At 39.4% G+C, this 25,076-nt stretch overlaps 1 protein-coding gene and 1 pseudogene across 1 annotated transcript in view; both read right to left on the reverse strand.

Moving 5' to 3' along the window:
- Window positions 1-22,071, reverse strand: part of NPSR1 (neuropeptide S receptor 1) — a 183,173-nt gene extending 161,102 nt beyond the window's left edge. Inside the window, exon 1 of the mRNA XM_032304415.1 lies at window positions 21,951-22,071. Coding sequence (XP_032160306.1) covers window positions 21,951-22,071 — 121 coding nt within the window. The remainder of the gene's footprint in view (window positions 1-21,950) is intronic.
- On the reverse strand, window positions 1,192-1,292 carry LOC116569748 (annotated as a pseudogene).
- Window positions 22,072-25,076: the final 3,005 nt, after the last annotated feature.

Genomic DNA, 25,076 nt, shown 5'->3' on the forward strand with positions numbered 1-25,076 from the left:
ATTCATATATTCCTTATTTTTTAGAATACATGTAATATGCACTCTGATTTCTGTTTGGACCAAAGAATTATTTTGAGTGACTTCCAAATGTTGGTATTTCTGTTCAATCTAATGTACTTTACATTTTTATTTATTTGTTGAATTATAATTTGAAGATAAAATCTATATTTTGAAATATTTAAATATTTTCATATAATCGATTTTTGAAAAACAAGTCCATGAAATTCTATTTATAAGACACTTAAATATAGATACACATGAACATATTCATATGCCTACGTGTCAAAGTACCCTCTTTAATTCTACTGTATTCTTTAGAACCTTTATTTTCTTACCTAATGGTTCTATTTGAGTTTTCAAAGATTCAGAGAAGCTTGCTTATGTTTCTCATTCTAATTGAAATTCTGTAAGTTTCTCTTTGTAGTTCCTATAGCATTTCCTTCATTCAATTTCATGTATTATAGTTACAGAAAAATTTATGCCACATACTCATGTTGGATTATATCATTCAACAAAGGGATTCTCTGTCACATTTTTTTAAAATTTATTTTTTATTTATTTTAAGCATAACAGTATTCATTATTTTTGCACCACACCCAGTGCTCCATGCAATCCGTGCCCTCTATAATACCCACCACCTGGTACCCCGACCTCCCACCCCCCGCCCCTTCAAAACCCTCAGATTGTTTTTCAGAGTCCATAGTCTCTCATGGTTCACCTCCCCTTCCAATTTCCCGCAACTCCCTTCTGTCACATTTAATTTTTTTTTTTTTTTGCACATTGGATTTTGGTTTTATACTGATTTTATGGTATCAGTGAAGAATTGCTTTTGGGTACAGGAAACAAGGATCTGAAGACTAGTTGAAAACAGGATGGACTTTTGTTTGTTTTGTTTGTTTTCCCTCTCAAGTAACTATCAAGAGGTTCCAGGATGTCATCGGTGACCCAGGCCCATTGTACGTTCCTGCTTTAGCATCCTTGATGAATTGCTTCTATCCTTAAGGTCAACATCTGGTTGCAAGATGGACATTCCAGTTTTATCGTGTTGGCAACCCAGCCAGTGGAAGGGAGCAAGTGGAGAAAGCAAAAGGGTGCTCAGCATTTTTAAAAGAAGCTTCCCTAGAAAACTCCCCCAGTGTCTTTCCACTGTTTCTTTGATTCTCTGGCTTCTCCTGTTTGTAAGAGAAACTGGGAATATTGTCATGTCCCGTAACATGAGGGTTCTTGTGCAAGGGGCCATGCTATTCTTCTCTGTATTGTTCCAATTTTAGTATATGCGCCATAGCGAGCACAAAATGAGGGTTCTTTAAGTTAGTCCGTTAAGCATGGAGATTGAGTTGGCAGATATCGGTCCCTGACACATTGGCCTTTTTTCTTTTCTATTAATATCCTTTGCATATCTTCTCTTGTCCTTTTTCCTGTGTTTTTTAGTCTTTGGCTTTAAGTCATCTGTAAATAAGTTTATTTATTTATTTAGGTTTTACTTATATATTTTTTGTGTAATGTTAGAGTGTCTTTCCTTTTTTTTTTAAGATTTTTAAAAATTTATTTATTTATTTGACAGACAGAGAACACAAAGTAGGCAGAGAGGCAGGCAGAGAGAGAGAGGAGGAAGCAGGCTCTCTGTGGAGCACAGAGCCTGATGCGGGGCTCGATCCCAGGACCCTGGGATCATGACCTGAGCCGAAGGCAGAGGCTTTAACCTGCTGAGCCACCCAGGCATCCCTCTTGCCTTTATTGAGAGAGTAGTTTAACCATTTGTAATTATTGTTAAACATTTTATGTTTGGTCTCTTAATACACTTTCTGACTCTCACCTCTATTTTCCATCCTTTTCTATTGTTTTCAGTATTTTCTTTAGTTTTTATGCTATCTTTTCTTTTTTTAATAATCTTTTTAAGGTTTTCTTTAGTTGTTTTTTTTTCTATAATGTGAAAGACGTACAAGTTTTTTCTTCTGCTAATATATACCTTTTGTATCTTCAAATAATTTAATTAAAGCTTTGTTAATTTATCAACACTGGAAATGAGACATCATTGATTCAGTTCCCTCTGTGAAAAATAGGAAACGGTTGCACGTACATTCCCTTTCACCTTCTTCTACCCACTTCTTCATAAAATTTTTAACTGATATGCATTGGAATTGCTGATGCAGTAGAGAAGTTAAATATGGTGATAGTTCTTCAAGAAATCAAATATGCACATTTTGTCCAGACACCATATTTTCTGGATCAATTTATATATAATTTTATTTTTTTTTAAAGATTTTATTTATTTATTTGACAGAGAGAGATCACAAGCAGACGGAGAAGCAGGCAGAGAGAGAGATAGAGGGAAGCAGGCTCCCCGCTGAGCAGAGAGCCCGATGCAGGACTCGATCCCAGGACCCCGAGATCATGACCTGAGCCGAAGGCAGCGGCTTAATCCACTGAGCCACCCAGGCGCCCCTATAATTTTATTTTTAAAATGGATTGTTGCCCACTGCCAGTCCTTCTCTATCTTACTTTTGTATTTGTGAAGTCTGCATTTTGATTTATCCCACCATTAGCTGAAGAATGTCTTCAAGTAATTGCTTGGGTATTTGCTGCCCAACACTTTGTATATTTTTAAGAACAGCTTTTTATTGTTTTCCTACATTAATTACAACTTGTCTGTATATAAATTGTTTTATGCCATTAAATGTTGTGGTGAATAAGTCTAGGATATTATTTACTTACTAAATTAAGTACTTGTTGCTTTTTAAATGATTGCTTCTACTGAATGCTACATGTAGACTTGTTCATTTATCTTTGAAATGCAGGATTTTTGGGGTACCTGGGTGGGCTCAGTGGGTTAAAGTCTCTGCCTTAGGCTCAGGTCATGATCCCAAGGTTCTCTGCTCACCAGGGAGTCTGCTTCCCTTCCTCTCTCTCTGCCTGCCTCTCTGCCTACTTATGATCTCTGTCTGTCAAATAAATAAAATCTCTAAAAAAAAAGAAAAGAAAAGAAAAGAAAAGAAATGCACGATTTCTTGGAATGACCACTTTTCACTAATTTTGACTTGATATGATAAACACTTTCGCTCTACAGAGTTGTTATAATAAAATGGTTAAGAAAAAAGACTTTAGAGACTTATTTGACTATAAGTTTTGGTTCTGCAGCTTACCAGCTATGGTCTTAGGCTCAAAGTAAGGTCATCATGTAATTTGCTGTCCACATTTCTGACACTTTTGAGGATGGAGTGTTGCCTAAAGTAATTTATATTAGTTTATCGAGGTACCACTGGAGTGAATCAGCATTGTCCTAGGCAAGCTGGGAATATGCAGTCATCTTCTTCTAAGGATCATCTGTAAAATGGGCATAATTAGAGTGCATGCTTCTTAGGATTGTGATATCAAACAAGATGCTGTGTGTGAGGTCCTCAGTGCAGCTGCAGGGACATTTTTATCTAGTATCTTGTTAGCGATGGTGCCATTTATATTTAAAATTCTCCTCTGCTAAGAGAAAATGTAGATAATAGCCTTTAACTTTGTTTTATGCTGTTCTCTCCTACACCCCTCAGAACACTATTATCTTTTCTTTGGTCCTTGTTTTATGTCATCCACATCTATCTATCATCTATTATCTGATCACATTAATCTCTTTCTCCTTTTCTTCTGCATTGACCGTACTGTTTTCAATCCCATTCTGATCATCATTAAACTGCCTTTGGATCTTCATTATTTTTCAGTCTTTCTAATAGCATTTACAATAATGTAATGGCATTGTTAATTCCTTGAATCATTTCTTTAGCACTACCACCTTCCTTTTAATTTAAGCCTCTCTTTTTATGCTATCATTTCATTTTTTTTAATGTCCAGTTAGGCTCAGATTCTCTATCTCTAAAAGAGGATATAGTATCAGCTTTATAGGATTATTTAATGATAAAACAATGTAAAGCACTTAGAACAGCGTTTGGCATATAATAGTAAACAATATATTTAATTAATATTTTTATAGAGCTCATGCATTGTTGAAAAAAATTATTGGAGCTCTCTTTTCTCCTATTTCCTTAAAGTAATTTTTTCAGAGTACTAATCTTTATTTTTGCCTGTTTGTTTTTTTCAGAACTTTATTTTTATTGATTTATTTTGAGGAGGGGGAGTGGGGTGAGGAAGGGAAGAGGAGAGGGAGAGAAAGAATCTTAAGCAGGCTCAAGGCTTAGTGTGAAGCCTGATGCCAGGCTCAATCTCATGACCCTGAGACCATGACCTGAGCCAAAATCTAGAGTCCAATGCTTAATCAACTAAGACACCCAGATGCCCCTTTTCCCCCAGAACGTTAAAACTAAATCCACATTGTATCTTTCTAAACAGTTTTATTGTTTACCATAAAATTCACCTATTTGGGGGGACCTGGGTGGCTCAGTGGGTTGAGCCTCTGCCTTCAGCTCAGGTCATGATCCCAGGGTCCTGGGATCGAGCCCCACATCAGGCTCTCTGCTCTGCAGGGAGCCTGCTTCCTCCTCTCTCTCTGCCTGCCTCTCTGCCTACTTGTGATCTCTGTCACATAAATAAAGAAAAAATCTTAAAAAAAAAATTCACTTATTTGAAGTATATAATTAAATTGGCTCTTGTTAATTTATAGAGTTGTGGAAACATCACCATTATCTCAATTATTGTAGCTTTGTAGTAAGTAAGTGTTGAAGATAGTCCTCCAACTTGTTCTCTTTCAATACTATGTTGGCTATTCTGAATCATTTACCTTTCCATATAAACTTTAGAATTGGTTTGTCAGTATCCACAAAATGACTTCCTGGCTTTTGATTGGGATTGTATTGAATCTATAGATCAAGATGGGAAGAATGGACATCATGACAATATTGAGTTCTGATCCATAAAAATGGAATATGTCTTCATTTATTTAGCGCTTCTTTGATTTAATTCTTCAGAGTTTTGTAGTTTTCTTCAAATATTATATATTTTGCAGCTTTTATTAGATTTATATCTAAGCATTAATGAGGGGCTGTGTAAATGGTATATTTTAATTTCAAATTTCACTTGACATTGCTGGTGTTGTCTATTAATTCTAAAGGAATTGCCTATTATTTTGCCAATATGGTAGTGAGAGGGCAGAAATATGGACAGTTATCTCTGGAGCTTATCTTTCTGCACATGTTCTCATATTTTTAACTATTTTATCTGATACCAAGTTATGAGAGTATCCTAATAAAAGGATGATCCTTAAAGATACAGACTTCTCTTTTAATTCAGAATGAATCACCCTCATTTGTGAGAATTTGAGTTAGAGACAGTGGTTTTCAAGTTTGGATAGACTTTGAACCCTCTTGGGAGCCTTATGTATATATATAACCTATGCCTGTGATCCACTTCCAGACCTTGTTATAATAGTCTGGGGTACAGCAATGGGGACTTTTAAAAGTTTTCCAGATGATTCTAATATGTAGTCAAAGTTGAGAAACACTGAGTTAAAAAAAAAACAAAACAGTTGTTCCTGCGGGTTCTGTATGTTGAGGATAGATAACCCCACTCCTACACAGTTAGCTGGCAAATAAATTGGTGCTTGTCTGTCCTGTGGTATGAAGGCATGGGCACACAACCTCAGGTTGTTGAGTCTGTGTGGGCAGGGGTGCTTATTCTAGTCAGAGGGAGAAGACACGGCAATTAAGCCACTGTCTTCTTAGAAACTCTCTGAGACAGGCTGAAAAAGGGTACTAAGCTTCTCAACATTTTCCTACATGCAGTGGTTATATGGACAGGAAGTAATGCCATTTTATCTACATTGGCCCCCCTTTCTCTACTTACTTTCCGTAGTACTGTCTCGGCGGTTCTCAAACATTCATGTGTTTCAGAGTCACCTAGAGAGTTAACAAAGAATAGAGCAGGGATGCCTGGGTGGTTGAGTTGGTTGAACATCTGACTCTTGATCTGGGCTCAGGTCATGATCCTGGGCTCCCCTGCTGCAGGCTCCATGCTCAGTCTCTCCTTCTGCTCCTCCTCTCATGTGCTCCCTCTCTAAAATAAATAAATAAATCTTAAAAAAAAAAAAAAAAAAAAAAAAAAAAGGACCAGAGAGACTCAGATACATTAAGTAGGTAAAGCCCTGGGCCTCTCTATTTTACAAGTCTCTCAGATGATACTGATGTAAATCAAAGTTCAAGAGTCACTGCCCTGAGGCATTTTCTTGGGAACTTGAATTAGTTACAGTCTCAGGGAGGAGATTTGTGCTCTGTTTTTTGATGCACATTCTGCTGTGATTACATTTAGTAGAAATTTCTTGAGTTGCTATCATTCTACTTTACTTGATTTTTGTCTGGAAGGCATTAGACATATAAACGCTAAGCAAAATCAAAGGCATAATAATACGGGGCAGCACTTCCTGCATACCTAAGACTTTATTCATGTAGTTGGTTCCTGCCTAAGAGTCTGGAGATGCTATGAATACATAGTGTTGTGTAAAAAAACCACTGCCTCCAGATTCACTGCCTACGTTGTGAATGAGGAATTTGGATAGGAGGTAGCACGAATGGTTTGTTACTACTTGGTGATATCTGAGGTCTCCATAGGAGGTCTTGAAAACTTTGGGTAATGTAAATGGCATCAGGTCATAATATTTTAGAGACCTTTACTCTCACATATTTGGCACTTGAGCTGGGGTGACTCTAATGCTGATCTCAGTGGGGAATGGTGACCAGAGTACCTACACATAGTCTGTCCATATGGTTTGGGCTTCCTCAAAGCACAGCAATCCTAGGATAACTGAACATCTTACATGGCTCAGGGATCCAAAAGTGAGTATTCCTGTAAGTAAGGTACAACTATGTGACCTTCTGTGACCCAATCTTCAAAATCGCATAGCATCATCTCTACCACACCGTCCTCTCCAAGTTAAAACAACTGCAAACCCAGTTAGATTCAGAGATGAACACAGACCCTATCTCTTTACAAAATGCTTTGTGCTTTAAAACCCCCACAAGAGGGAAAGCAGTTTGTCATGGGTAACCTGGACTGGCTAAACTTCAGTGCAGAATTCTCTTAATTATTTGATAAATAACCCATCTTACTGTAAATAACACTTAAGTCTCATGTGCGTGATTCAGTTCCAACTTCTATAGTCTTAGCATTCATGGGTCAGTTTTTGTTTTTAAATGTTATCATGGACTCAAGGCTTACTTACACATTAATCTTATTCTAGTGGAACATAATTATTATTTTTCTGGTCATCTTTTTGCTGTTTGAATGCTCTGCTGTATAAACATCTCATGTCTACTACTTATTTGCCACTATACTATCTCCAGAATGTCTGAATAGATCACCATCTCCAACCACAAAATGTCCCACACCCATCTTATTTTCCCATCCCCAGATCTAGCACCCATACCCTATAGGGGAACTGTCATTCCCTTTAGGGAGAAAGTATAAAGATTGAATGCAAGGTCTAATTCTGGATGGAATGATGCCAGGCATATCTGAATAATTTCAGTTTCAGAGTAAATGGTTTTCAAAGTCTTCAGTTAATGTCAATGATTTCAATTTTTACTTTTATATCTTTATCAAATATAAGAGCTTCTTAGTCCACTATTTTCTCTTATCTGAACTGCCAGCTTTTCTTCCTTTCCCTTTTCTCACATATGGTGAATTTATACCAGAATCAAAACATTATACTCTACATTATCACACTAAACTCTGTTTTAAATTATAATGCTGAAAGAGTCCTAGAAATACTGATATTAAGGTACATTTGGTGAAAACAAAATTAATAAACCCAATCTCTTCTCACCTGAATAAGAGAAAGATTCATTGCTGTAGGCTTACTTCATGCTGTTACTCAAGTATCTTGTATATGTCAGCAGAAAAGGAGGTTCTGTCATTCCTGAGACCACCTAGACTTCCCCAAGAACATCATTTTCCGCCTGACATTTGATCTGTAGAATGCATCCAAGAGAGAAAAAAGAGATATTAACACTCTGAAGGGAGAGTTATAAGGGGATGTATAGTCCCTGATCTCAGTAACTCCAACCAGCTACAAAGTTTCTGTGCTACTAGTGAACCAGTACTCAACATTTCCTTTGGCAATACATTCACTGGATCATATGAGGAGATCAGACTGCTGCCCCAATTCCTAACAATCAAGGTGGTGAAGTCAGCTATTGGCTGGAAGTGGGAAATCTGAGGAAGTCTTAGATGGCTGTCCTAACCCTAGTTAGTGTAACATCAGAATGGGGAGGTAATAGTGAGTTAGGATTATGTCTCACCCAAGGGATAAGGAGTCTAGGATAACAAGAGATTCTTACTCTTTATGTGCTGTGACACTTGGTTATTTGTTTGGCTGAAAACCAAAGCTATTGTCCTATTTTCAAAGACAAGGCAAATGACAGGTAAGAAATCAATGTCCATGTATGTTTGATTAGGGTAAGAGTGGTACAATAGTATTTAAAATAGTCCTTAAGTATTCCTTACTGCCTCCTAGCTCATTGCTATGTCTCCTCAGTAGTCTTTTTTACCTTGTTTTTAAACTACATCCCAAGAACTCAGACCTATGCCATATACTTTAATGTTTACTCCTGCTTGGTCTTGTTCCTCCAAATTCCCATTCATTTCCTGACCTTGCTCTATCTCTATCTTGGCTTTGGATCCTGAATTAGGTTTTGTGAATCTGCCTGCACATCATTTTTCTTGCAATGTTCTCTGGACCAGGATGGTTAATGAATTCGGAGTGGAGCAGAAGCTGGGGCAACAGCCTGGGGGGTTCAAGTTGTCCTTTTCCTTCACTCCCTATCTGGCTATTAATATGTGCTACAGTGATGGTACAGGCCTTTCCCTGAAAGCAGCAGCTTTCAGCCACTGGAACAGACTCAGGGCCCCAGAGATGGTGTAGAAAAAGTACCCGATGAAGGGGAAGAGTCAAGGAAGATGGGTCCCACCTCAGGTTGTCCCCAACTTGAGGTGGGGCTCATACAAATATGACAAGGAGAATGTGGGATATGATAGGGGTTCAGGAAGTAATCTTTATACTTTTTATGTTACCTAGGGCAGAAATGGAGGGTCCATAGTAAAACCTAATAACACATTAATTTTACCTTTTCAGGACATTGATATGATAGCTTCTCAAACATACCTATATATAAAAAGGGGATATATAATTTTAAGAAATATGGGTTTTATTATTTTTAAGATTTTATTTATTTATTTATTTGACAGATCACAAGTAGGCAGAGAGGCAGGCAGAGAGAGAGAGAGAGAGAGAGGAGGAAGGAAACAGGCTCCCCGCCAAGCAGAGAGCCCGATGCGGGGCTCGATCCCAGGACCCTGGGATCATGATCTGAGCCGAAGGCAGAGGCTTTAACCCACTGAGACACCCAGGTGCCCCGAAATACGGGCTTTAAATGAAAATGTTTAACTTGCTATAATTCCCGAAGAGTAACTCAGAGGCTATGGTTTTCTTTCCTCTTCATAGAAATGAAACCAGCCCTTAGAAGGAGCACCTAGGCTTTGCAGTATGTGGCTCAAAGTGCAATGACACAATCCGTTCTTTTCATCTACTTTCCCTGTAAGACTGAAACAATTATGTGCGGGTTTCAAGGGAATTTTTCTGAAGTTTCCAAAAACTTCTTCCCAGATGCCCACTGCCTTTTATTTTTACTACTTTTTTCTTTGTTGAGAATTGAATAGAACCCCATAAAAAAGATAATAGCCTAAGGGACATGGGGACATGGGGAAATTTTTGTTATATCTTATTTGCTTAAATGTATATGCATTTTCTGGATGTGAGGAATGTGGCTTTAGCCCTCTAGCCTTCCACATCACCTCTGTCAGAGTCTCCCCAACTCAGGCCCTCAATTAGTATTCATAGACTATGTTATGTGGTCCTCTTCACCTCCTCCACCCACCTGCTATTTACACCTGCTCAGTAGGCGAGATGCACCTGTGCCCCCTCTTCAGTGCTTTTTGAAACTATTTTAATTTCCATCATCACAATTCTTGTTCAGGCCACTATCATTTCTTGAAACCATCTGATACAGCATCCTTGCTCCTCAGTCTTGGTTTTGAGTTTCATATCCTTCATCTTAGCCCCATAGCATCTGTCTTATCTCCGCCATCATATTACAGAGACTATATTGTCCCCTTTTCTATTCCCTGGGCTTGACGACGAGATTGGCCCGCTTTTGGCATAGAGTGAGCATCAGTTGCATGAGTACTGATGAAGCCATCTCTAGCTGTTCAAGTGTAGATCACGACTGGTTACCTGAGGGTTTCAGGTCTCCTGGTCCTGTCTTTATTTATGGAGGCCAATGGGTATAGCCAAAGCCACAATTAATTCAATTGACTTAAAGATGAAGTCACCATGGTTGTTAAACCTTAGCATACATGTGTTGTGCTTAAACTCAGAATATGGTAAAACTTTTAACATGAAAGAACAGACGAAGGGAGAAAATGGGTATTTGTTGTATTTCTTGTATAGCCCAGTCGATCTCTTTTTATCTTCAGATAAGTGTGTTGCGGTAGACATCAGCCTTCCAATTTGACAAATGAGGAAATTGAGGAAAGAGTAATAGACCCAGAAGGGTGTGGACCTAGGATTTAAGCCAGGTTGTCTGGTCACACACCCGCAGTTATGTTGATGTCCTGCAGGGGACCAAGTGTCTCCTCTACACTCACCTTGCTTGGATCTCACTTGGTTCATGAATCGAATATTCTCTTTTTGGGAGCTTCAGAACTTCAAATGGCATAAAGAGCCATTCCCAGGAAGCCAAGAAGCCTGTCTGCCGATAATGAAACATTACTTAGGATGGGTAGGTACCCCCAGGAAGCTGGTATCAAAGGCAAACCCAATGGAGTGATGTGGCTTCTTGTGACCAAGGGCTGTTCTTGAGCATGGCAGTGCTTTGTGGTGGGGACTGGAAAGGCTGAGGAAACCATCTTCCTCTGGCGGGCTTGACCTGCTCGTTGTGGTTGTGAAATATAATCCACGCTTAAAATGTCTTAGCCTGTGGGATTTCTCCACTGGAGATTGTCAGATTAGGTCTTTTCTTTTGGGTCAGTCAGATGCGATGGTCATAGGGCAGCCTGCTGCTGGGGGCTATTTGGGGAAATTGCTGTTAGCTTAGATAGATGAGCTCTGACATCATATTCCAGTGATGTCAAATTGTCTGTAAATTTGTAATACCAACTCCAATGGTAAAAATGAAACTTTATTAAACAAATCAACTTAGTTTATTAAATACTGCTAGGGGGATTAAAAACCACCTTTGTCTTTACATTAAAAAAAAAACCAAAACCTATGGGGCACCTGGGTGCCTCAGTGGGTTAAGCCTCTGCCTTTGGCTCAGGTCATGATCCTAGGGTCCTGGGATCGAGCCCCACATTGGGCTCACTGCTCAGCGGGGAGCCTGCTTCCCCTCTTCTCTCTGCCTACTTGTGATCTCTCATCCTCTGTCAAATAAATAAATAAAATCTTAAAAAAAAATAAAAACCCAGTCTTTCTATTTCAGGGTAATTAAACAGTGTCTCTGAGTTGTTCTCTTTCCACTTAATTTTCTTTCCATTTTTCTCATGCCATCACTTTCTCAGTCTGCTGGGGGATTGTGAATCCCTGACTGTATTCCAGCTCTTAATTCTCAGCTGTCCTTTGAGCCCCTCGGAAACTTTCTGAGTCTCTTCCAAGGCCTGAGATAGGTGATCTCATTATGCCATGCATAATTAGGTCTTACTAATCTTTAGCATTCTACCTTTTTTTGGTATGAGGCAATTGACATGACTCTCCTGAATGGGTTCCAGACAGGGAGCGTGGAACAGGTCTTTCTGCATTAGGTCCCCAAGCCCATTCTATCCAACCATCTAATAATGGGTCAAATCTGCAAGAAAGGGCCGGCAGGATTCAGACCCCTAACATTAGCATCTATTGTGCTGCTATTTCCAGTACTCTGTAGAAAATCTTATCTTCTCTGTGTGCAGTGAGGATACAATCATTAGGTAGAATTCTCCTGCCTTATTATATAGATTGTAGGCTATGGGTCCAACCAAAATTTTCTCAAGAATCTATGTAACAATGAAAAGCCAAGGCTTCCTGTGGGTTGTTTGCTTCTATTGCTTCACAAAAATGTCACTCAGAGACTCAGAGACTTACCTGTACTGTTTAGACTGTATCTGTTTCATCAAAGAGGGCAGAACTTGTAGAAAGTCATTGCTATTACCCATTTGATGGTGTACTGGTTTTAGGATGTCATGGGCTGCAAGGGGCAGAAGACTCAACTCATGGAAGATTGCGCCATGAAGATGAAATGTTTATACCACAGAAGGCTGGGTCTGGGCACTATCACACTGAGTCTGGTCGCTCAGCAAGGCCATAGGACACTCAGACTCTCTTGATCCTTTATACCATTCTATCATGTTGCCACTGTCTCCCTTCCTGGTGATGGGATGGTGCCCAGATCCCTCATCATCATAGCTTCACATGGCAGGGTCCAAAGCAGAAAGAAAGGATGGTGGAGCAGAGTGTTCTTTTCTGCCTCTCTTTTCTGAGAAGAATATATTTTCATGATACCCAAGAAAGTACTGACAGTTACCCTTTTACATCTTGTTGGCAAGAACAAGAACATATGGCAACCCCTAGGTCTAAAATGAGTCCCTGGATTTTAAGGACTTAATAGTGGGAGGCAGCAAGGAAGAAAAGTGCTGGAAATGACTTCAGAGTAGCTGAGTTGGGTGACAGCAATAAGAAAGCCCAAGGAAGGGGCACCTGGGTGGCTCAGTGGGTTAAAGCCTCTGCCTTCAGGTCAGATTATGATCCCAGGGTCCTGGGATCGAGCCCTCCATCGGGCTCTCTGCTCAGTGGGGAGCCTGCTTCCTGCTCTCTCTCTTCCTGCCTCTCTGCCTGCTTATAATCTCTGTCTGTCAAATAAATAAATGAAATCTTAAAAAAAAAAAAAAGCCCAAGGAAGAAGCAGCCTCTTAACACTGTCAACACATTCCCCTTCCTTATGTCCAACCTGGACATGTTCTCCACTCTCTACACTTGCTACCTTCCCCATACCCACTGAGGATAACACAAATGGATCATGGCCCTTAGGCCCAGTGTGCCTTAGTATATCCTTAATTTTTCCATAAAACTGTAGTACAATGAGATATTGACCAGTTAGTTTTAAAGGTAAAATCTAGATTTCATTTTGGAAAATTTTGAGAAAAATTTCACTCTGGCTTTAGTTTGAATCTTTAATTTGAATCTCCAATTCACTTCTTAATAGCTGTCTACCATAGGCAAGTCAGATGTCTCAGTTTTGGTTTCTTCCTAAATAAAATGAAGGCAGTGAGGCATATACCAGCTTTTGTAAGGATTATATACAAGTGTATATTTAGAGCACCTGGAACATCATGGGTGCTCAGTCAACGTGTGCATTAACATCAAGTGATTAGAACAGTTGGTGTGCTCCCAGGTTTGAGAGAAAAGAAGATACTAGAAAGGAAGGCTAACTCACAGAAACACTGCCGATTGTGTATGCACCTTGGGGAACAGTTAGAGATAACTGAGAAGTAAGATGGCATCCTGGCTACAGGGACAACGAGAGAAAAGTTGTGGAGATAAGAATTAGAAAGTAAGATTAGGATAGGAGTGGCAGCGTCAGGCTGTGTAAGGGGGAAAAGATTAAAAACTAAATGCTGGAGGATTTTGTAGGATCCTGAGTGACAGGATAAGGAATTTAAGCTTGACTTCAGGAAGAAGAGAGGAACTCAAGATTTTTCATCAAGGAAATGGTATGGTATTACCCTGATTTACTTGATAAAACTTTTCTTTCCTTATTACCATTACATTTAAAGATAGGATTTTAATTGATAGTTGGTTAAAAAAACAGATGTTGATTGGCTTGTTCTCAGGAGCACCTTTTGCTCTATGTCAAGATACTGCTGATGTTGGTTTTTAAGTTTAGATAGTTGGATGATACAAAGAAACGGATTATTACAAAAGTATAAAACAAAACAGGGCATCCTCCTATGTAAGCTTGGCTGTATTTTTGTGCTTATTTTATGTCTATAATTTGAATCTAGTATTGTTATTGGAATTGACCTATATTTGGAGGACTCTGGAGCCAGAGTCGCAAATCCCGGCTCTGTCACTCTTTGCTATGTGATCTCGAGAAGTTATTTAAATGATCTGTGACTCAGTTTCTTAATATGTAAAGCAGAGGCAATAATAGTACTAACTTTTACATATATAAAGTACTCAAGAGTAGATAGTGTGTGGTATAGTAGGTGCTCAATACATACTATTAGTAGTGATTGTTCAGATTATCTGTGACCTGGTCATCATCCCGGCCATGTATTTAAAGCTTTGAGGAGGCAGTTGCCATTTCAAAAAGCCTTAAGTAGACAAAGAAAACATAACTACAACTGTTCTTTTCTTTTAAGTCTTAAATTATGTAAATTGCTTCTTTGTTGAGGATTTCTTGACTCACGCTTCTTAGAAGCCAAAAGGATAATCTATCTCCAAAATGTAGTTAATGTTCTCTTTCTCTTTTAAATTCTAGACCTGATTAGAGACCTCATTCCCCAACTGGCTCACTTGTGAGAATCCGCCAAAACTGAAGTTATGGATGAAATATAGCTCTTCCTACATGTATGCTCTAGTAGTCTGTTAGCATAGTGAATGGATGATCAACACTATTTCCATGTGTGAAAGATCCACTCTGCTCCCCTGCCCATCCTTTTCCACAGTGGAAAGGGTTCTAGGGGCCAGATAGTACAACTTCCAGATGAAGACGACTCCATGCTTCCAATACGATTGTGAAAACACAAGGTACCCTTTCAATTCCTAAATGTTTTAAGTTAGATATAATTAGATATAATAAATAAATAGGTAATATATATTTGACTTTTTCTCTCCCCAAAAGATATTTTCATTATAATGAGCACCTTGAGTCTATAGGGATCTAGAGATTGGTCACAAATGGTTAATGATGGAAGTCCCATTACAAGAAAATTACAAGAAAACTGAAAAACAATGAGGCGATTAATGAATTCTTATCCAGGCAACATAAGGTCTTTAACTACAACAGATACATGAGTATGTTCTATGTTTATAAATTTCTAATTTTTCAAAATATCCTCAGCAGCTCGAATTAATTATTGGCATGTGTTACTTCTTAAAACACATTCCATATTTTGAGTCATAAAATAAAATTAATTTTTTTCACTTGAAGTTTTAACTGATGTGGATAATCAGATGTCAGCTGTGCAGAGAAACTAATTTCATCCAAATTATGGGTAAATGACATTCTAAGTCAGTGGTGTTTTTTTCTTGGAAAAGTCTCGCCTCTCTTACTTTCCACACCATTCCATTGTGTCCTGATCTAATGTATGACAACACATTAGTTCCTCCATCTCTTAACTTATAGTGTGCAGCCAAGATAGGAAATGCCTGGTACGAAACTAATACTTAGTTCGCACTTAAAATTTCCTCACTCGCTCCCTATATTTGTCAGTGATGATGACAGTATCATGCACTCAAATGCTATTCAATTGTCTTGTAGCAAAATGCTTTTACAGCACTTTCACATTTATTACTTCACTTAATTTTTACATCAACTCTAGAACAAGGACGGCAATAATATTATGACCATTTTTATAAACAGTGTAAGAAATATGTAATATTTTCACAAAATTACCAAGTTCTTAAGGCTGGAGCTCACAAAGGTACTCAGGCCTCCTAACCCTCAGCACACAGTGTTTTCCAGAGTATCCAGTATTTCCTCAGTAGAAATAATTTGAGTTTTGATACTGCACACACTTCAGTTGGAATTCTCTCTCGTAACTAGCTAGGTGAATGGAACTGGAAGTGAACGGCTTTCAAGTCTCCTTGACCTTCAGTTTCCTTTTCAGCACAATGGAAATAGTAATGTAGAACTAATGGACACAGTTCCCACCACATCCTAAATTTTTAATAAGTAACTGTAGCAAGGATGCTATTGGGTACATAACAGGTGCTCTGTAAATGCACATATTTTTATTTCTAGCCAGATCTCGTCAAGTTTTGTTGTGAGACTGTTGCTAAATGAGGATTGATAGAGCAAAAAATACTTTCCACTGTGGAAAAGGAAGGATGGGCAGAGGAACAGAGTGGATCTTTCACACATGGAAATAGTGTTGATCATCCATTCACTATGCTAACAGACTACTAGAGCATACATGTAGGAAGAGCTATATTTCATCCATAACTTCAGTTTTGGCGGATTCTCACAAGTGAGCCAGTTGGGGAATGAGGTCTCTAATCAGGTCTAGAATTTAAAAGAGAAAGAGAACATTAACTACATTTTGGAGATAGATTATCCTTTTGGCTTCTAAGAAGCTTGAGTCAAGAAATCCTCAACAAAGAAGCAATTTACATAATTTAAGACTTAAAAGAAAAGAACAGTTGTAGTTATATTTTCTTTGTCTACTTAAGGCTTCTTGAAATGGCAACTGCCTCAAAGCTTTAAATACATGGCCGGGATGATGACCAGGTCACAGATACTTCCAGTCCCATTGGTAGGATGATTGCAGTAGCAGCATCATGAAGTGTGTCATGAATATCATCAGCCTCCAGGCTTCAGGGCTATGGGGTCTTTCACAGGGAACTCCATGGACTGATGGAGAACTGTTCATTATGTGACTCCGAGAACAGCCAAGGAAACAATGGAGGCTCCTCAATGGAACTAGTGTGTCACCTCCTTTAACTTCCTTCCACATGCTTAGATTTTGCAGTATTCTGGTACCATCCTCCAGTGTCTTTGAGGCTGAGTTCCCATTATTTTCCTTTCCATTCTTTGATTTTTTTTTCTATACCCCCCAGACAGACGGAATGTAACAATCTCCTTTATACAACTGGAAGCAAGATAAGTTTTCCCTGAGATCTGAGGGGAGGAGAAAACAGAATGTCAACTCAATATACAATTATGAAAAGACAAATTGTCATGCTTTTGCAATTTTGCATAAATTTTGTATAAATGTTGTAACATATTTAGAAGGTCCCTAAAAGTTTACAGAAAGAGGGACTCAGGCAGTGTGGTTGTGCTCAAGAAGAATCAGGGGTGTCTTGGGCACGTGAATTACTTGGAGAACCATACAAGACATATCTAAACCCAACAACAGGCTCATGTAGTGACCATTAATTCCATAATTAGAGCCAATACTCTGCTAAGGGCTTTACGGGGTACCATTTCATTTTATCTTAATGACAACTGTATGAGGTAGATATTAGAAGGGAACTGATGACCAGAGGGATTAAATAATTTATCCATGGTTGCATGAGTAATCATGGAGAGGCAGGATTCACAGCCAGCTTTGCCTGACAGAAGAGTTCCTTTTGTGAACAACATGGTGTGATGCCTGAGCTCTGCACAGATGTTGCCTTCTCCTATCCCTACCCTTTCTTTGCTTGTTGTGGTCTCCTGAACGATATGCTTGGGGAGGCCAGGGACCACATCTCTCTTCTTTCAAGTGCATCCCAGCACTAGGAACAGTGCTTACTCTAGAGCAGGAACCTCATGGTATTGGTTGAATGAATGAATGAATGAATGAATGAAAATGAATATCTCAGCTTCCTTGAAGTCTTTGAATAGAAAATTATTTCAGAAGGGTTGAGCTCTGACTATGAAGACGACTTAGGAATTCTTCAATTAATCTCAAGTGTATTTCTCTTTTACATATGCTCTCGAGTGATAGTTAATGAAAATCCCTGTCTGGATAAACTTTAACAACTTTTTAAAGAACTATAAACATTTTCCAAGTTATAAGAAAGTTTCCTGTGTGGTTTCATCAACAGTTTTTTCTTCCTGGTACATACAATAGTATTTCTTCTAATCGACTGGTTCCTGGAGTCTATGCCTTTCACATAGTAGGCAGGATGATTTTTTAAAAACTCTTAAATCAACTGTTTTCCACCTCCCATTCATCCTCCCTGAGTGGCTTCTCTTTGCCCTTGGAGTGTATGGAGAGCCTTTCCATGAATCATGCCGCCCCGGGTAGTTCTGTTCCTGCTCTGATCTCATTCCCCACGTGACCCACCTGAGCCACCTTCTTTCTAGCACCACTGGCCTTTCTGTTTCGCCAGATGGGCTTTTACTTCAGCACCTCTGCTCTCTCTTCCCTCCACCTGCAGCTGCTTCTTTCGTAGATGTTCCTCAGACTCCTACCATTCTGATCTCTGTCAAACTGCTCCTTTCTCAGAGTCCTTTTTGATCACTTTCCACACCCCCGCCTCACCCTGTCTTCTCACATGAGTGCATTTCTCTCTGTAGAACTCGTTATTCTCTTATTCCAAGTGTGCACTACCTGCCTCACTCCTGCCTTTCCCTCCCACACCCGCTGAGATGGAAATGAGATTTGGTCTGCTTGGCTCACGAGGGGATCTCCAGTATCTAGGACAATGTCCAACACAGGAAGTTTTGAATAAACCCTCAGTGAACTAGTTAGCCAATGGATGAGGGGATGGAAGGATAGGCTTTCCCCAAGGCCAGCACAGGTCCGTGGGAATGCATGACACAAGGGTGGGGTACTACAGGTCACTGTACTGTTGGAAGGGGATATCATTTAAGAGGCAGAGGGTGGATATACTTTATACCTGAGGGCAGCTTCTCACAGTCAACATTCAGAAATCCAAACTCATTATCTAGTTCAATGGGCACTAATAATAGGAGGCGAGACTTTAAAAAATCCCAGGAGCTGCATAGATTGCCAACGGGATGGTAAAGAGATGCAAGGGCTTCTTAGCACCAGGAAGCCCAAAGCGTGTTCCTCATGAGTACTGCAGAGTTAGAGAAGGCCATTCTGTCTTGCTATTTTACTCCTATAATTTTTTCCCCAAGCCTATTATACTTTTCTTTGCTCCCTTATCTTCCTTTTCACGCTCAGAAATAGGAATAGAGCCCTATTATTTGCAGACAATCCTTTTTTTTCCTTTTTAAAGGTTTTATCTATTTATTTGAGAGAGAGAAAGCACAAGAGATGGGGAGGCAGTGCGAGAGCAAGAGGGACAAGCAGCCTCCCTGCTGAGCAGGGAGTCCAATGTGGGGCTCCGTCCCAGAACCCTGGGATCATGACCTGAGCACATGGCAGACCCTTAACCAACTGAGCCACGCATGTGCCCCTTGCAGACACTTCTAACAGGAGCTATGTGCAGGGGGCTTTTTAATTAATTTATTTAATTATTTTTATACTTTTTATTATTTTTTAAATTTCTTTTCAGTGTTCCAGAATTCATTGTTTATGCACCACACCCAGTGCTCCATGCAATCTGTGCCTTCCATAATACCTACCACCAGGCTCACCCAACCTCCCACCCACCCCGCCCCTCCAAAACCCTCAGATTGTTTTTCAGAGTCCACAGTCTCTCAGTTCATCTCCCCCTCCAGTTTCCCCCAACTCCCTTCTCCTCTCCATCTCCCCATGTCCTCTGTGTTATTCCTTATTCTCCACAAATAAGTGAAAGGATGATAATGACTCTCTCTGCTTGACTTATTTCACTCAGCATAATCTCTTCCAGTCCCGTCCATGTTGATACAAAAGTTGGGTATTAATCCTAATTAATACTCCATAGTATATATGGACCACATCTTCCTTATCCATTCGTCCATTGAAGGGCATCTTAGTTCTTTCCACAGTTTGGTGACTGTGGCCACTGCTGCTATGAACATTGGGGTACAGATGGCCCTTCTTTTCACTACACCTGTATCTTTCGGGGAAATACCCAGTAGTGCAATTGCAGGGTCATAGGGTAGCTCTAGTTTTAATTTCTTGAGGAATCTCCACACTGTTCTCCAAAGTGGCTGCACCAACTTGCATTCCCACCAACAGTGTAAGAGGGTTCCCCTTTCTTCACATCCTCTCCAACACTTGTTGTTTACTGTCTTGTTAATTTTGGCCATTCTAACTGGTGTAAGGTGGTATCTCAATGCAGTTTTGATTTGAGTCTTCCAATGGCTAGTAATGATGAACATTTTTTGATGTGTCTGTTAGCCATTTGTATGTCTTCTTTGGAGAAGTGTATGTTCATATATTCTGCCCATTTTTTGACATGATTGTCTGGTTTGTGTATGTTGAGTTTGAGGAGTTCTTTATAGATCCTGGATATCGGCCCTTTGTCTGTAGCGTCATTTGCAAATATCTTCTCCCATTCCGTGGGTTGCCTCTTTGTTTTGTTGACTGTTTCCTTTGCTGTGCCGAAGCTTTTGATCTTGATGAAGCCAGGGGACTTTTGCTAATGTTTTTCAGCTTCAAACCACCCTTCTGTGCCCAACTTTTAATCAGGACTGCAAACCCTGTTTTTGTTTTCTCAGAGGGCTCTTTGTTGCCTCTGCCACCAGGGGGAGCTAGAGGGAAGGTGGCCAGTTCCTTCAAGTCTGCCACCAGGGTGGGATGGGGTGGGATGGGGTGGGGGGAGCTAGAGGGAGAGACATGCTCCTTCACCTCTGTTTCCAGTTCATCCCAGCCACACCTTTGCTCTGGCATCCTTTGCTCTGGCAGCAGTAGTTACCCACATGATATCCCCGCAGGGGTCATAACACTGGCCAGCCTGGGCCCCGCTCAAGATTTGAATCCCAACTCCACAGGGTTCCTCCTATGGGTCCCTCTGGTGTCATCCCATACCAACCAAGAAGTGCCCTCTCACCAGAGGCTTCCATCGCAGTTCTTCAACATCCCCCCACCCCTGAGCATCTAAAGTCCCTTCCCCTGTCCTCCCAACCGTGGAGAGAGTTATTAGTTCTTGAAATCACAACCTCTATGAAACCTCAATGTCCTGCTTTGCGTTTCAGTTCTCCAATACCTAATTAGCTATACTTTGCATTATACTGTTTTTATAAAAATAACTGATGTGATCACTACCTCCTGACTGGATACTGGCTGAGACAAACCAGAAGGATAACTGGTTTCTGATAGAAAAGGAAGAGGTCCTCATTTTGCCATTTCAGGTTGGCATTAGAATGATCCTCCCAAGGGAGATCTGCATTCTAATGGTAGTCAGGTAACACAGATAGTGTTTTGAGGAGTGGGGGTGGAATTAAAATCTAACAGAGAATGCACAATATGAAATAGATGATGTTAAACTATGAGAACTGTAAAATAAAACATACTGAATTACAGAGGTTAACATGATAATAAAAGAAAAAGATGTGCAAGGGAATCCTAAAGGAGATGATTCATAATGTATTATTGAAAGAGATAAAAAGGAATCGGCTGTAATATACCTTATTACTTCAATTGTTTGTGGGAGTAGAAAAGGGCAAGCGAAAGTAAAAGTACATTGAACATTTTCTTTGATGGTCAACATCAATAGTGCAGTTATGTATTTCTTACTGGTAGAAACTAAATCTCAGCTTTTTTCTCTGAACGAAAGGCTCTAAACATGATAAAGATGCTTCATCTTTATATCCAGTATTCAAGGAGTCAACAATCTAATTGTTCTTTTCTTAAACACAGAAACACGATTATCCTTTTATTGTTCTAAGTCACTAGTGTTATATACTCATTTTGGAATAACTAGAAGATACAGATCAAACCAAAAATAGCATCATCCAGACAGCGCTAACATTACTGTGTTCTCTAGTCATTTTTCTACGTGCTTATCTACTTAGGTATGTATTTATATGCCTATTTGAACAATATAAATGTTTATAACCTGTTTCTTTTCCTAAAATACATCATAAATATGTTTTCCTCATCAATAAACATCACATAGAAGTTATGCTGGCTTATTGCCTGCTTGCTCTCAGATGCATTCCCCATCTTTTCCTACTCGGTTCTGAAATGCGATCGCACATCCCAGGCTCCAGTGCCTCTCTAATCTCTAAGTAGACTCACCAGCGGGAGGAGGAACTGGTGGAAGATTGGGAAGAAGCAGCTGGGGTATCGCTCTGCCCTTCTCATGGGCTGAGTGTTACTTCTGACAGCAACTCATCTCTTCCTTGGCTCCCGCAGTGATAGGCCAGCCCTCTCCTCTACGGAACCTTGCTCCAGTGTCCACTGGAGCCCTAACTTCCGCAGAAAGGTTTCAGCTTCCGGTTCCAGTGACACCACTTCCTCCCCACCATCAATGAAGGCATCCGGGTGTGAGGATGCTTCTGCCATTGCTAATCTCTGTGTTGCCTCATCATCTGCCGTTTACCCTCTCAGTTCTTTTGTCATCTGGAGATGACACCAGTTCCCTGATGGACCGTGACTGACAATGACTCTCCTGCTGAGACTTTTCTCCTTGTATGCATGTGTCCTAATATATTTATTTTTTAGATTTTGTTTGAATTCCGGTATAGTTGACATCCAGTGCAGTATTAGTTTTAGGTGAACACTATAGTGATTCAACATTCCATAGGACACTGTGCGCTCATCCCCACAAGTGCCCTCCTTAATCTCCATCACCTATTTCGCCCATCCCCCCACCCAGCCCCCCTCTGGTAACTATCAGTGTATTCTCTAGAGTTATGAATCTGTTTCTGGGTTTGTCTCCTCTCTTTTTCCTTTGCCCGTTTGTTTCTTAAATTTAATACTGCTTCACTATTCACCGTAGGATGTTTCAATTACATGCCTTTATAGGCTACAGCGAACATTTTTTGCCCATTAGTCTAACTACATCTTTATGGTAGTTTCCTAGAGACAAAATTGCCTACCACAGTGCATGTACTTTTATTTTTCAACCAAATATATATGTTTTCTAGGTAGTTATTTCAGGAAGGTCTTTTATTATTTTTGGCACCGTGTTTTGTTATTCCTTCACTGGTATGTAATATATTTTGGTACTCTATAAGTTGGATTTTGTGTAATTATCACTGTTATGTTGATTTTGTACACTGCTTTTTAATTACTAACTTACTGAATTCCTTTATCAGTTTTAATAGTTATTTAGTTGTCCTTTTGCAAGTTGCACAGGTATAAAAGGACAGCATATAAAAAACATGGTAATTTTGTCTCCTCTATTTTAATATTATAACTTTCTAATATTATAGGTTATATAAATATAAATTTATATTTATATTAATTTTCTTTCCTTTCTTCTTTTGTTTTTTGTAAGGATGAAGATCTTCTTGTATTGACCAATATACCCAAAGCAATACTGAATAATTCACTTACAGCAAATAATCTTTTATCCTTCTTGACTTTAGTGGCACTGTCCTTAGTATTCAACTCTAGGGTAATTGTTTTTACCCTTTTACTGTAATTTTTCAAGTACTACTTCAGTATCTTTTTTACAGTTTTCATTCTTTGATCCATTTAGATGATGAATTGCCTTAAGAGAATTGCCTAATGAACTGCCCGACATTAACTTATACTTTTATTTATGGAATAGATCTTCCCTGGTCATTGTGCCAATTTGCCCATGTTTGTTCATAATCTATTCCCTGCCCTCACCCTGCTCTACTTGTTGACTCTGGAGGTGACTTTGGAAACCAAGTTTCCCAGGCTCTCTTGTAAACAAGATTTTGATTAAGTTTGGCTCCTAAGTTCTCTGCATTTTGCCAAGTACTCAGTAAGCCTTTTCATCTGAAGATGGAAGCTTTCTACATCTCAGGGAATTTTCTTCTGTTATTATTATTATTATTTTTATTACTGGTTTCCTTCTGCCTCCTTTAAATAAGGAACTCCTCTATTAAATAATTGCTTCTCTAATTCCTATTATAGATGAATGAAACTGGTTTTTTCATCTGTATTTATTTAGAGTATGTTCACCACGTTCATCATGTTTCTTTTTTTCCTAGGTTCTGAGAAAATGTCTTAAGCCTTTCATCCAATCAACCCATTTCAGTTTTTTTAAAAAAATGTATTATATTAGTCATAGCTTCCATGATATTTTCACAATAATTATGCTGATCATCTGAAGACTTTGTTCCTTATTCCTGATTTGTAACTTCTCACAGATACAAGTTTCTCTTGAATCTCTTCAAAAATATAAACCAAATTTATTAACCTCAGTTTTTCTTTGGCTTTCTCTTTAATGGAAGACCTTTATTTGGATTTCTCAGGATGGTCTCTTTATTTGAAACTACTGAATGTCTCCACAAATTTGAAACTTCTCTCTTTTCACTTGCTCTTATGGGCAGATAACATACATATTTTGTTTCTACATTAGGGTTTGAGAAGGATTCAGTCGGAGGTTGTTAGATACCTGTTCAATTGTGCAGACAAAGGGAGAAGGCTATATTCATGATGCATCTGCTCTGTTGTGTGAGGAAGGAGATCAGGTTGTCAGGGAGGTGCAGGAAGGTGTTTCAGTGGGAGGGGTTGGCAGGCTGCAGAGCACATCTCTGGTTGGTTGTCAGCTAGGGGCAGGTCTTTGCTTCTGGAGGCTACCTGAGTTCCTTCTCTTATCTGCCAGGTGTCCCCACCCCCAGGAATGTCATGTTAAATCCCTTTCCTGCTTCAGATCTTTCCCACCTCCCTTTCTGTCACATCTTCCTGACTCCAGCTGGCATGTTCTCTCTGTTCTCAAGACCTCACTTGATCAGTAATGCCCACTTGGATAATCTAGGCTCATCTCCCTATTTTAAGGTTTGCCACCTTAATTACACTTGCAAAATCCCTTTTGCCATTAACAAAGCATACCCACAAGTCCAGCGGTAAGAGTGCACATATTTGTGTGGGGGTTTTCCGATTACCACAGGATCTAAGTTTCCCCTTGTGCTCATAGGCTGAAGGGGAGGTGCCACTTCTCATAATAGTAAAGACTATTTGCTATGATCTTGGGGTTGGGCCAAGTGCTTTACAGTCAGCATGTCATTTAATCCTTGAAATAATCCTGGAAGTTAGGTATACGACCTCCTAATACCAACCAGAAAATGAGACTCCAATGATGGAACAAAGAAACAAATAGTTCACACTAATATAAATAGTAATGATATTAGATAATGCTATGGGTGCCAGGGAAGATAAGTCTTTGAGGTTGGATCAGACTCCGATAACGAATGGCTTGGTCTAAAGTACTTTGTGAGAATGTCACTATGATGAAAAGTCTAGCACTACCTTTGGAAAATGAGAGGAAACCCATTCATAACTAGGAAGGAAACAGCACCACCAGTGAAGCAAAGGCAGAGTTAGAGGACTGAGCAATGAGGTTACCAGGATACAAGATGAGGGCAAGAAAG

This window comes from Mustela erminea, chromosome 11, assembly GCF_009829155.1.
Source record: "Mustela erminea isolate mMusErm1 chromosome 11, mMusErm1.Pri, whole genome shotgun sequence".
In the NCBI taxonomy this organism is placed as follows: domain Eukaryota; kingdom Metazoa; phylum Chordata; class Mammalia; order Carnivora; family Mustelidae; genus Mustela; species Mustela erminea.